Below are 13061 nucleotides of genomic sequence, written 5' to 3'. Positions count from 1 at the left end.
TAATTAGTTACAAATTTTATGTTTCCTTAATTGGTCTTGAATATTGTTTATCTGTAAATATTCAGCTTTCATAGTATATTGAACACTGCTTTGGACCAGTGGTTGAGAGTCATAGATACACCTTGTCATGTGTCCAGAACGATTCGCGCACCGTGGCTAGCTGATTAATTAGAATCTCTCTCGACCTCATCGAGAAGGGGACTCGATGGAGTTAGCGGTAGATAGCAAAACGGGATGTGGGAATGGGAATGACTACACGGGTTGGCCACTGGGGTGGCGCCGAAAAGCACAGTGGTTTGCACAGCGTGCCCCCGAATGGATGAGTACCGGCATGTTGCTGGTCACAGTTTCATGTTACACTGGAATTCGATAAACCGATCTCATTTACTAACTCAGACGATCCAAATTAAAAATATACCCTTTATTCTTTTTGACTTCATTTGGTTCTTTCATATTTTTCTAACTATCTATAGATCCATTTATTGAATCACTATACTAAATTTTGCACTTTGTCTTTTAATTGAAATCTATAATTATCAAAAATTGAATACTATTTTCGGGATATCTAATGATCGAATTACTATTTCTTTTGATATTTACGTGTAAAAACTATAATCTATAAGTATTATTTTGTTATCTTATGTAAAAAGAATAGTAAGCTTTGGCTTCAAATAAACATAGATAATTGATAAATTTATTAATTATGAAACAGAATTAATTAATCGAGTTCTTTTAAATCTCAAATTTTTTGAAAGAATTTGTTTTATATAGAATATAGACTTTCTTGTAATTTATAACTAAGGATGTCTTCGTAAGGAATACAGGTAATGGAAATACGTTTCTTGATCGATAATTATTGAAAGATAGGGTTACAAAGGCGAGGATAGAAAATCGGTAGGAATGGCTAGAAAGAACCTATATTGGTTGGTCTTTTTAAGGAGAATCGTTTTCCATGAACTTGTAAGCTTCTCTTTTCTTTTCCTATATTTCTCTCTCTCTCTTTCTTTCTCTTTCTCTCTCGCACTTATACTCCTTCTTCTCTCTCTCTCTCTCTCCCTCTCTTCATCCCTTCCTCTCTCTTTCTTTCTCTCTCCCTCTTTTCCTCTTTTCCTCCCTCTTTCTCTCTCTCGCAGAGACCGAACTTTACTCTGACCGCGAATAGGTATTGAGGGCATCAAGCGCAGATAGAGAGAAAGAGGGGAAAGGGAAAGACCGGCCAACTAATTAACGTTATTTCACTGGTAATTAAACGCATCCAATCTCACCGGCATCGAAGCAAAGGACGCGTTGAAAGTTCATCTTTTGGCTTAAAGACGCTCTCAAGTCAGAAACCGCATTTTCTATACCATATAGGCATTCCATGAAATAGCAGTTACCAAATTGCAAGAAATCACCATTAGTGATGTTTTTAGATATTTGATCCTTCTTGGAGAATTTCCATTTAAGACATACAATTATGTAGTGTTATAAATCTATAGAGGAAAAACTTATTTAAATTATTTCTTTAAAAAGCTTTTAATATTATATTAAAAAAAAATTTCTTTAAACAGAAAATTATTTTTTTATTGAAGAAAAAATTAAGAAATTAAATAATTAATAAAATAAATAAATTTATTTTATATTAAATATTACATAATATTTATGAGTATCCGAGCAACTGAAGAATATTAATCGGAAAAAACAAGTCGAAATAAATCATAATTGCAAACTAAATCGGAATAATGTGATTTTTTATTTCATTGATCTACGTGCACTCAAATATATAATTCAAGAAATACAGAGAAGGCGATACAAAGAAAAAGAGATGTCGAGATACGTAGAAAGGTAAATTGAGGTACAGAGTATAAGAGGGGACAGTTAAAGAAGAGGTGGTCAAAGAAGCGAAGAGGAGGAGCTAAAAGTATGAGAGGGGTGAATGCGAAGCACATGTACTTTATACAACTAGGATGTCTGGTAGGAGAAATGGAGCTGGTAATGTGACTAAATAAATCTACTAACGGAGTTGGTTTTACTGCAATGGAAGGGGTAATTAAAACCACCCTTTCGCGGCAATGCGGTGAGGTAGTCGAGCTGTCAGGACTGCAATTCTCTGGAAATCCAAATGTATACAATATAACCAAGTCTGCTTTAAATTCACAAAATAATTTCTATCGCAATGAGCTCAACAAAATTAGCTCCCTTTAGAAACTTTCTCAATTCAACGGAATTGTTAACAAATCTTCTATATTTTATCATTATTAACCATATTGATATTGAAAGTTATTTTAATTTTAAGCGTACAATTTGTGGAAATCCTTCAAGTTTCATATAAATAAACAGAAATAACAGTTTTACGTAATAAAAAAATATTACAATAGAATGTTAACTATTACGTCTTCTAATTTTTATCGTATAATGCTATTTTCTAAACAATGATACTTCATTTTCATACCATAATGTTATAGTAATTTAAAAAAATATAATATATTATAATGTATATGTGTGTGTGTGTGTGTAATTTAAATATATATGTAATAAAACTTCTACTATACATATATTAAATAATTTGTTTATGGCTACAATTAGTTGAGTCAGTCTATTTAAATATTCGTTATCTATATTTTAAATAAATGATCAATATTTATATAATAAAATATCAGTATATATCCTGTATCAATAAATAATCCTAACACAACTCTAACGTAATTTTGTTGCAATCCTGCTTCAATTAAAAATACTGATTATCAATTTAAAATATTAGTAAATTATTATTTATACTAAAAATATGCAAGTATACTGATCATTTATTTACCAAAATACTGGTATGAATAGAATTGCTTATTCGTAAATAATATTTTAATTTCAAAAAATATTTATATATTTTTAAATAATAAGAGATTTTATTTATGATTATTTTTAGGAATAATTTTTTATAAAAATAATTTAACTTTAACACAAAGTAAAAAATAAAAATTTCATAGAAAACTCTGTTTCAATAAATTATTATGAATTAAAAAAAATAAATATATTTTCTGATATTCTTATATATATAAACACTCGTACAGGATGTTTCAAAATATTTACGGATTACGTAGAAGTGGTTTTACTAAAATAAAAAAAGAGTTTTTATAATCATATGCCCGATATACACGCTAGCACATGATAAGTTGCACAAAATCGTAGAATTAGCCGAAAAAGCGTTTTTTGAATTTTTCATAGAAATAAATTTCATCTATATTATGTATTGCTTCATCAGAAGTAACATGAGATAAGTTTTAATAATCGGAAGCAATTTTATTAGTAGTTTCTGCATCAGATGCATAATAATAATTCATTAACGGACACCATTTTGAGCATCCACTATAAAACATTTAATAAAAATTTAAATGCTTATCAAAAACACAATTTTAGTTCTTATTTCACTTTGATGGCCTTATTCGTCAGCAACTTTATCGGGAAAATTATTTACGACAACGTTAAAGTAAATATACATGATATATTGATAAAAATCATGAGATACTGTCGTTACTAATGTCAAAGACATCAATCTTTCAAAAAAATCTTATGTTCATCAACTTTTCGTTAATATCTCTTTAATAATTAGACTTAAGACAAACAATGTTTAATACTTTTTTACTTTAAAAGTAATGCTCTTTCTAACTGCCATAAAAAATAGGGCATTCTATTTAAAAAAACCAAATTAGCCTTTAAATTTCCTAAGCGCCTCCATATAATAATATGGATATATATATATATAATAATAAGTCATGTACACTGCATTATGCCACTTTTAATATCATATAGCATCTGTAGAAATAATTTTTTATTAATTGTACAATTTTTTTTTTTAGAAATTATTCGAAGTAATCAAGTTATGTACCTCACTCGATATATAGAATGTACAAATTTCTCTGTGTACATTTAATATGTTCCCAAAAGACTCGTTTACGTTATCGAACGTTCATAAATAATAAAAGTTTAGTTACATCGAAAAGTTAATTTTAGTACTCATATTAATTAGACATTTTGTACTCTTTTTGATAAGTACTATAAGTCTTTAAAATATTGGATTTTTTTTCTATCATCTAGTATTATATATATACTTGAAAAGTTTTTTAATAAACTACAAAAAATATTCTAAAAGATAATTATTTTTATATTAAATATTTTGCTGTTATACTAAATAAAAAATGTAATAGCATCTTAATTTTGACAATAGAAAGTAAGGTAAAATTTTGCAATGAGAATTCATATAAATCTAATCGAAAATTTATTATTTTCGTATTTGTTTAAATGTCATTTTATACAAGGTATTAATTTTTTGTTTAGTTCTTTTTTAGGAATGTTCTATAAGTTTTCACACTAGGGAAATATACCACATGATGGCGTTGCAAGCTTTGTCACTGTTCCACACTGCTCAACTTTGAAAGAATGTCTGTCACAAATATGAGTAACATTAGAATATACCGATGTATTTAGTGGCTGTTTAAACTGTTATAAAAATACAACAAATTTACAATTAATAATAATTAAAAGTAATATAGTTGCTGAAATATAACAGAATCACAAAATTCTTATTATTTGTCTTTTATTGCTAAAATAATATTTAATCATTTTGACGTATTGTCAACATCTGTCATAGCTAGAAATATTGTCAAAATATTGTTTAATTCCAATTACATGAATATATGTTTTATTGATCATAATACGAAGTTAATAATTGTTCATTAGCTAAAAGGTTATAATTGAGAAGATTTTGTCCTATAATTATTTAATGGGGAATGAAAAAAGTGCTCTTAATGGGATTGAGATAGATGAAAAGGTTATTGAGATTACAGATTTTTGGACACAATATAGTGCAACTGTTCAAAACTATAATTCTCAAAAAGTATCGGTTTTTATTAGTGAACCTTCTTTACATTATACTGCAAGTTTTGGAAAACCAACTCCATTGGAAAGAATAGCGAAGGTTAGTTCTTCAATTTATTTTTTTTCTTATTTCATGAGATAATAACATTGGTCAATTTACTGTTTATTTTGTATCCTTTTAATCCAAATAATAATATCTACTATTAAAAGTTGTTGTCTTTTACTATTTTGTTTTCACAGTTCTGATAAGTATATACATATAAATGATAAAAAGAAGTATTAGATAAATGAAATAAAAATAATAATGTCTTTATCCTCTTTTCTCTTTTTAGAATTTGATGTTACATCGTCATCCTTGCATTTTAAGGTATATTTCTTCATGGCATAAGAGTAGTAAATATTTTTTATGTACAGAAGAGGCTAAACCCTTGATACAAGTAATCGATGCACAAAATGCTCTTCAAATCTGCGTTGGTTTGTATAGCATTGCTTGTGCATTAGTATTTCTTCACGAGAAAGCATTAGCATCGCACAACAATGTATGCAGTGGTTCTATTTATATTACACCCGAAGGATGTTGGAAATTAGGTGGATTTGAATATCTTTGTAAATTTTCTGAAGCAACGTCAACTTACTATCAAAAAATAAGAAATTATAGATATCAAAGATCAACTTGTTCGAATGAGGATATAAATGCATTAATTGATTCAGGAAATCTTTCTTCTATTGATGTTTATGCATTTGGAATATTAGCCGAAGATATTTTAAAATTGAAACATGCAGGTAAAAATTAAAATTACATCATAATTTTTAATAGATTTTAGATTGTGAGTATTTATTGTAGATAATATACCAGCTTTAACTGAATTTCAAGAGTTTTGTAAGGAAAATCTACAAAACCTAGATGCATCTGTAAGATGTAAATTAACAGAAGTTCTTAAACATCCTTTTTTCACACATGATTTTATAAAAATACATGGTTTTCTTGAAGAATTACCTTTAAAAACTAATGAAGAGAAAGAAACATTTTTTACGTAAGTTTCTTTAAACAATGATTAGATTTAAGAAATAACAAAATTAATTTACTTACTTTTTTTATAGAAATTTGGTAAATAATTTAAAAGCTTTTCCTGAAGATGTTGTAGCTGAACAACTTGGTCGTTCTTTGTTGTCAAGAATAGTTTTGTTAGACCAAACAGCACAAGTAAAATTTTTACCCTATGTATTAAAACCAAGAGGTAAAAAATCCTTGAAATTTTACTTTAAAATGTATTCAATATGCTATATAAAAACAGAATTTAATTTAGAATGTTTAGTGAGATGCAGTTTGCTAAACATAATAAATAGATCTATTTATTATTCATTCTATTCCTACTGGAAACATAATCTTTCCTTCAAAGATTTACTATTTTTTTTGTTAGATTTTACTATTTTGTAATAATTGAGAAGTGTTACAGAATATAATAATTTTTTCTTCCTATGAATACCAAATGTATAACTTTTTTAGATTTCATTGTAATGTTACAGATGAAAATGATGATATAGAGAACAGTGTGTTTTCTACTCCAGTTTTTAAGACTTATTTAATACCCAGACTTTTGCAAATGTTTTGTATAAGAGATGTTTCTATTCGCTTATTACTTCTACTACATTTCAAATCGTATGTACATACATTTCAAACTGATGAATTGAGGTCACAAATCTTACCTGAATTATTAGTTGGAATAAAAGATACCAATGATCATCTTGTTTGTGCTACATTAAAGGCATTAGCTGAAGTAGTATCTATCTTAGGAGCAGCAACAGTAATTGGTGGAAAAAGAGCTAAATTATTTACAGATGGACGACCAAATAAAATGAAAGAGCGAAAAGAAAATAATATTGCATCTACTACTAAAAATAATAACTCTGACTCAATTGCTCCATTAGATATGAATGAAATAGAATTACATTTACCAGAACGTCTGTCTCCAGATGGCGGAGAAGATAAAAAAGAATCATCATTTGCATTTGTCGATGAAGAAAGTACTTGGTCTGACTGGGATTCGCATGATGCAAATATAGATTCTCACCAATCAAATGTACAAAATATGCAACAGATAACACAAATAATAACTCCAAATATGGAAAATGTATCGATTTCACCATCAAGTATAACAAAAAATGAAGTAAATAAATACACACAAAAAATAGAAATGTCAGATATTTCTCAACTGGATATAAAACACTCAAAATCAATGAAGAGTATCGTAGATGATTATGATTTTTTCACGGATATGGAACCTATAATAAAAAAGACACGTGTTTTACATGTACAAGAGGAGAAAGAAATTTCATCCTCATGTTCGAAAAGCATATTTGATGTAAAACTATCTAATTCAACGTTACAAGAATCTGAAGAAAATGGATGGAGTGAACACTTGGGTGACTGGGATATAGAAGATACTAAAGAATTAAGTTTTTAATTAGAACTTTTTAAGTTATAATAGAATGTTTGTTATTAATATATATGAAATAATACCTACATACCATTTAACTAAAAGCTTTTTAATTATTAAGTCTACAAATATTAATATGAAATTTATTTTTTTAAATGCGAATAATATATTACACAGATGTATGTATTTATTGTCAAAGTCAAATATTAACTTATCTCTATCAATTTGTTTAAATAAATAGAATATAGAAAAAAAAACATTATTTTTTTGCCTTTAGAATGTTTTTTTTAATGGAAGATTTTATATAATAATTTAAAATCACATAAAAGCATGCAATTTAAATTTTCGAAATAGTATAAAAATTCGTGCAGTATAAATTTTAAATTAATTTAATTTTTCTTTAAAAATATATGATTGACAAGAATGATATATTTTCCAAATTGTAATATTTCGTAGAATATACTGCTACAAAGTTTATACTTTTATAGCTTTTTACAATCGAATAGCTCATATAAAAATTAATTTAACAGCGTTTTAGTGTCATAATTAATAAAAAATAACACATATATATGATTTAAATGAAAGTACATTCTTTAAACACCTTATTTGAAAACGATTAGTTTACGACTCTATTATAAATCGGAAAAAACAAACATTTGAAAGAACAAAATTCCGGAATTGTTTTTATATTTATATAAGTATTAAATTTTACCTATTGTCTTTTTTATTTATAAGTAATTATAAAAATGAAAAAAAAAATGATTAAATAATTCCTTGTTTTGAAATAATCATTGAGCTGACATCTTATATATATATATATATATATTATAACGTAGAGCGCATGTCATAAGTGTTGTAGGTTAAGAGTGCATTAAAAAACTAACAGATAACTGTGTATATTTGTAGTGTAAATAAGTATTTGACGGTGTCTGTTTAATTATCAAAAAATGATACACAGTCTTTTCATTATTAATTCTGCTGGGTACGTAAATAATTTATCTAGTGCAATTAGAGAGAGAGAGAGAAAAGAGAAAGAGATTCCATATGACACGAATAAATTAATAAAAACAAATTTAATTTCTTATTCTTTTTATTTTTTATTTTACTTTTATATGATAATAATAACATAGAAGAGTTTTTTTTAAATAGGGATGTGTTTATGGAAAAACATTGGAAAAGTGCCGTTGCACGATCATTGTGTGATTACTTTTTTGATCAACAACGAAGAGTTCTTTCTCTAGAAGATACACCACCTGTAATAGCTACACCACATCATTATCTTATTAGTATATACAGATGTAATATGTTTTTTGTAGCAGTATGCATGACAGAAGGTTAGTGTTAATTTTAATATTGCCTATCTATCAACAAAACTACAAATATTTATAATATATAACTTAATAATTATATTTCAGTTCCACCATTATTTGTTATTGAATTTTTACATAGAGTAGTTGATACTTTTGAAGATTATTTCAGTGAGTGCACAGAATCTATTATTAAAGAAAATTATGTAGTGGTGTATGAATTATTGGATGAGATGTTAGACAATGGGTTCCCACTGGCAACAGAATCTAATATTTTGAAAGAATTGATTAAACCTCCGAATATTTTGCGTACCATTGCAAACACAGTTACAGGTAAATCAAAGTAAGTACAAATATTAATACTACAATATTATCATCTCAAAATATTAAACTTTTAAGGCTTATCTTTTATCCTTAGTATTTTATATACAATAGAGCCTTCTGCATCCATGTTTTGCGTTTTTATCAATGCATTCTTTTTTTTTCGTCAATGCATTTTTTATCATTTGCATTCTTTTTGTGCCTCCAACTATCTAAGCATGAGAATGCATTACTTTCGTTTGCCATTTTTAATGTCCATTCTATCTCCGTCAAAAATGTCACAGTTGTCTTTAATGTACTAAAGCCATTCCATTGCATCATTTATTCCACAATCATACAAAATGTGTATAGAATTGTATGTGAACACCTCAATGAAAAAACTATTCCAATAAATCTACTGTGTTACAAAAACGTTCAAAGAAATATATTTAGTTTTAATAAAAGTAATATTATATTATTCAGTGTAAGTGCAACATTACCAAGTAGTCAGCTATCTAATGTTCCATGGAGGAGAACTGGAGTTAAATATACAAATAATGAAGCTTATTTTGATGTTGTGGAAGAAGTAGATGCTATAATTGATAAAACTGGATCAACAGTTTTTGCAGAAATACAGGGCTATGTATGTATGATAACTTGTTTCTATGTTTTAAATTCAATATAATTTTCTGCCATTTATATTTCAGATTGATTGTTGCATAAAATTAAGTGGCATGCCAGATTTAACACTTTCTTTTATAAATCCAAGATTATTTGATGATGTCAGTTTTCATCCTTGTGTCAGATTCAAACGATGGGAGGTATGAACATATGATATTTGTTGTCAAATTGTTAATGAAATATAATTGTTATATTGATAGCATACATATATTTGTTTCATTTTAGTCAGAGAGAATATTGTCCTTTATTCCTCCGGATGGCAACTTTCGACTTCTTTCCTATCACATAGGATCACAAAATATTGTAGCAATTCCAATATATGTACGACATAACATTAGCCTTAAAGAACCTGGCGGAGGTAGATTAGATATAACTGTTGGACCGAAACAAACTATTGGTAGAACTGTAAGTTTTTGTATTAAAAATAAAAACATTCAAGAAGTTACAATGAATTGTTCTTTTTTAGGTGGAAAATGTAGTGTTAGAAATTCCAATGCCAAAAATAGTATTAAATTGTACCTTAACACCAAATCAAGGAAAATATTCTTTTGACCCTGTTAGCAAGATATTACTTTGGGATATTGGAAGGATTGATGTTTCTAAATTACCGAATTTAAGAGGATCCGTAAGTTAAATAATAATAGAATATTCCCATATTGTAAAATTATATTCGTTGATTATTATTATTATAATATTGATTGCCACATGAATTTTATATGCTTTATTGTAGAAGTCTTAGGAGAACTTATATTAATCCTTTCCAGTCGTATTAAATTTATATATAGGTATCATGCTGGTCAGAATTAATTTTCGTTGAATGAACAGTAATATATAATATGCAAGATTATGAAGGAAAAACAAAATTTATTAATTCTTTTTTAAACTTTAGATATATATTTACATAACAATATGTTTTAATGTAATGTTTTTATGTAAACATTATATTTCATAGTTCTCCATCGTGTGGTATCTTTCAAAGTAGTCTCTAATATGAAGTTTTCAAGAACATATGTCACAATATGTCACAGTTAGGCGTCCTCCGCCCTGGATTTTTCTGTTTGAACATATAGAACAATCCTTACTCTTTACATCTTCACAGTATCGCAATATATGTAGTTTGCCATTAAGCCTTTCCTCTTTATCTGAGGAGGATAATCTTCCTGATTTTGAAGATGCTCCATCACGAAAATCACCTACAAGTTGTTCCACCAATTTCTGGACCAAAATAAAATGTGACATAGACGTCTTATTTTTTCTTCTAGCTAACATCTCAGCTATAAGATGTAGCTATTGATTGTGCATATCTCGAATCCCCAGAAAAAAATGTTCTTCACCATTTACATGATTTCCTTATAAAATAATATGAACTTGCTAATGTAGACGGTGCTACCTTCTTTTAATCTTCTTTGTATAGCTTTCATATTCGAGGTATCGTAGCTGCTTAATATGGTAACTATTTTCTTATCCTTTCATGCTAATAATAAAATATCACCTGATAGAACATTATATATAATATTTATAGATAGATAAAGATTAGATAGTAACATTATATTATTTTTTGTTACAGCTGATTGTTTAATCATATCTAGAATATATTTTTTTTAACGGTACCAGGTAAATAACACCTTAGTTTTAAACTCTTGCAAAATATCTATCTATAAAGATATGATATTCCTTTACCTCAGAATTTGCGTTCAATAACTTTTGATATAGTTGTAAAACAATCCTTGAACTTACAGGGAGGTCTAGACGTATGATACATTCTATACTAACGTTTCTGTAGTAGGGAAGCATAGCATATATGTATCCTGTACGTGCGTCTGATAATACAAATACGGATTCCCTATTTGGTGGGCTTATTGGGATTGTAAGTTATGAAACTAATTTTGCCCTTAAATTTAACAATAAATTCATCGATTGATATTTCTTTATCCTGTGTAAAATGCTGTTGGAATTTATCATTAATATAATCGATAAAATTGCTCACTTTTTAGATTTTCGTCGTCATATTTGGATTTCTGGAAACATTTTTATTCAAATGTAACATCCAAAATATTTGAAGAAATCTTTTTCTTTGAAATATATCTCTAAAAAATGGCATGTTTCCAACATGTTCCTTTGTCCAATAACATTTCATATTAGGAACCGATATAGTACCCATGTTAAGAATTACACCCAAAAAAGCTGTTAACTCTTCTTTTGTCACATTGATCCAGTTATTCCAAATTGATCGTTTAAATAAGCTCTGCTGTTCTATTTTATTTTTAGCATATTTATTTGTTTCTAGTATAATTGTTTTAAGTAATGTATCTGTGAAAAAGAGTCTAAAAAATCAATATGTTCCGTGCAATGAATAGGTACATTAGCCATTTACAAAGCCAGTGTTTAAAGAGTTATCGCTACTTTCAATTTTTCTAATTGCAAAAATGTCTAATTACACTTAAACACAATTTGTAAAATGTTATTTCGAATTCTACGAAGTATTTCCGAAATTTGTCAATCCCTTTGCGCTCGAGAGGCGTCAGTCTTTATTTATACTCGATTTCGTTATCTCCTATTGATAAAAGCACAGTATTAATTCGTGAATATGTTCCTTAGCAGTTTATGTTCTTTCATAGAAAGTATAAACTGATATATCATAAAATGGAAATTAAGATAAAATTAATATAATATAAAATCAGTATGATTCTTTGATGTGGTGGCTGAATGGAGACATACGACTGAAGCGGTAAAAAAGCTTTAGTGACTGAGAGTAGACATACAACCGCAAAGGATTAATATAAATGCACATACAGCGTGAATCTCCTAACATGGCGATTGCAAATAACTCCGAAGATATCTTTTGTACGAAAAAATGTTTCAAACAAAACGTGCAAAAATTGTTAAATTATTAATATTTACTAATTTTTAAACAGCGTACTTTATAGAGATTTAATCAAGATTTAATTTAAATCTTTTTATTTGGTGGCATTTACGTACACATACTCAACTTATAGTAATTAATTCGTTCAATTTATTATTATTCGTCATTGGTGATTACCATAACCGTAATAAAAAAATAGTAGTCACAAGTTGTCATAATGAAAATGAATTTGTTAAGTAATTAATAAAGCAATTTATTTGTTACAGATCACCATTCAAAATTCTGCAGTCATAACAGAATCAAATCCAGCTATTAATGTATGTATTTTTTACTATATTATTTTCTTTTTCTTCTTCTTATATATTATTTTGTTGACTTTTATTTAATAAATTTACATATTTTCATAGGTACGTTTTACTATAAATCAGCTAGCAGTTTCAGGATTAAAGGTAAATCGATTAGACATGTATGGAGAGAAATATAAACCTTTCAAAGGAGTTAAATATATTACTAAAGCTGGAAAATTCCAAATAAGAATGTAATTAAAATATATAAATGTATAAGAAGAGAGTTTAAAAGATACTTTTTTAAAAGATTGTAATAAATTATATGCTTCAACTTTGT

General features: G+C 27.3%; 2 protein-coding genes and 2 long non-coding RNA genes across 5 annotated transcripts; 3 read left to right on the top strand and 1 right to left on the bottom strand.

Annotated features, from left to right (window-relative positions):
- Positions 1-4379: 4379 nt before the first annotated feature.
- Positions 4380-7543, top strand: LOC122526001 (protein-associating with the carboxyl-terminal domain of ezrin). The gene is made up of 5 exons (XM_043649073.1): positions 4380-4948; positions 5181-5631; positions 5693-5882; positions 5950-6086; positions 6376-7543. Exons 1-5 carry the CDS (start codon positions 4754-4756, stop codon positions 7311-7313), a joined length of 1911 nt encoding a protein of 636 aa, XP_043505008.1. The 5' UTR covers positions 4380-4753; the 3' UTR covers positions 7314-7543.
- Positions 7544-8124: 581 nt separating this feature from the next.
- Positions 8125-13047, top strand: LOC122525981 (AP-3 complex subunit mu-1). The gene is made up of 9 exons (XM_043649040.1): positions 8125-8268; positions 8436-8620; positions 8702-8936; positions 9377-9536; positions 9601-9714; positions 9800-9979; positions 10041-10199; positions 12704-12754; positions 12845-13047. The coding sequence occupies exons 1-9, from the start codon at positions 8234-8236 to the stop codon at positions 12977-12979; spliced, it is 1254 nt and encodes a 417-aa protein (XP_043504975.1). The 5' UTR covers positions 8125-8233; the 3' UTR covers positions 12980-13047.
- On the top strand, positions 10553-12549 carry LOC122525996. Of its 2 annotated transcripts, XR_006305923.1 has the most exons (3): positions 10553-11023; positions 11142-11441; positions 11569-12549. It is a non-coding gene; the product is annotated as an uncharacterized LOC122525996 (long non-coding RNA). The 2 variants fall into 2 exon arrangements; XR_006305924.1 differs by lacking the exon at positions 11569-12549 and having other exon boundaries at positions 11142-11505.
- Positions 10980-11652, bottom strand: LOC122525991. The gene is made up of 2 exons (XR_006305922.1): positions 11562-11652; positions 10980-11465 (listed from the first exon to the last, which is right to left on the bottom strand). It is a non-coding gene; the product is annotated as an uncharacterized LOC122525991 (long non-coding RNA).
- Positions 13048-13061: the final 14 nt, after the last annotated feature.

Source organism: Polistes fuscatus, unplaced genomic scaffold (assembly GCF_010416935.1).
Source record: "Polistes fuscatus isolate 324 unplaced genomic scaffold, CU_Pfus_HIC Scaffold1, whole genome shotgun sequence".
Classification (NCBI taxonomy): Eukaryota; Metazoa; Arthropoda; class Insecta; order Hymenoptera; family Vespidae; genus Polistes; species Polistes fuscatus.
Note: the sequence above shows the minus strand (reverse complement) of the source record. Positions and strands in the feature narration are given on the sequence as shown.

Excerpts from the sequence above, each read along its gene's own strand:
- LOC122526001 (XM_043649073.1), top strand. The coding sequence starts at position 4,754 with ATGGGGAATGAAAAAAGTGCTCTTAATGGGATTGAGATAGATGAAAAG. Across the intron at positions 4,949-5,180 it reads CATTGGAAAGAATAGCGAAG|AATTTGATGTTACATCGTCA; the intron begins GTTAGTTCTTCA and ends TTCTCTTTTTAG. Across the intron at positions 6,087-6,375 it reads CTATGTATTAAAACCAAGAG|ATGAAAATGATGATATAGAG; the intron begins GTAAAAAATCCT and ends GTAATGTTACAG.
- LOC122525981 (XM_043649040.1), top strand. The coding sequence starts at position 8,234 with ATGATACACAGTCTTTTCATTATTAATTCTGCTGG. Across the intron at positions 8,269-8,435 it reads TTCATTATTAATTCTGCTGG|GGATGTGTTTATGGAAAAAC; the intron begins GTACGTAAATAA and ends TTTTTTAAATAG. Across the intron at positions 10,200-12,703 it reads TACCGAATTTAAGAGGATCC|ATCACCATTCAAAATTCTGC; the intron begins GTAAGTTAAATA and ends TATTTGTTACAG.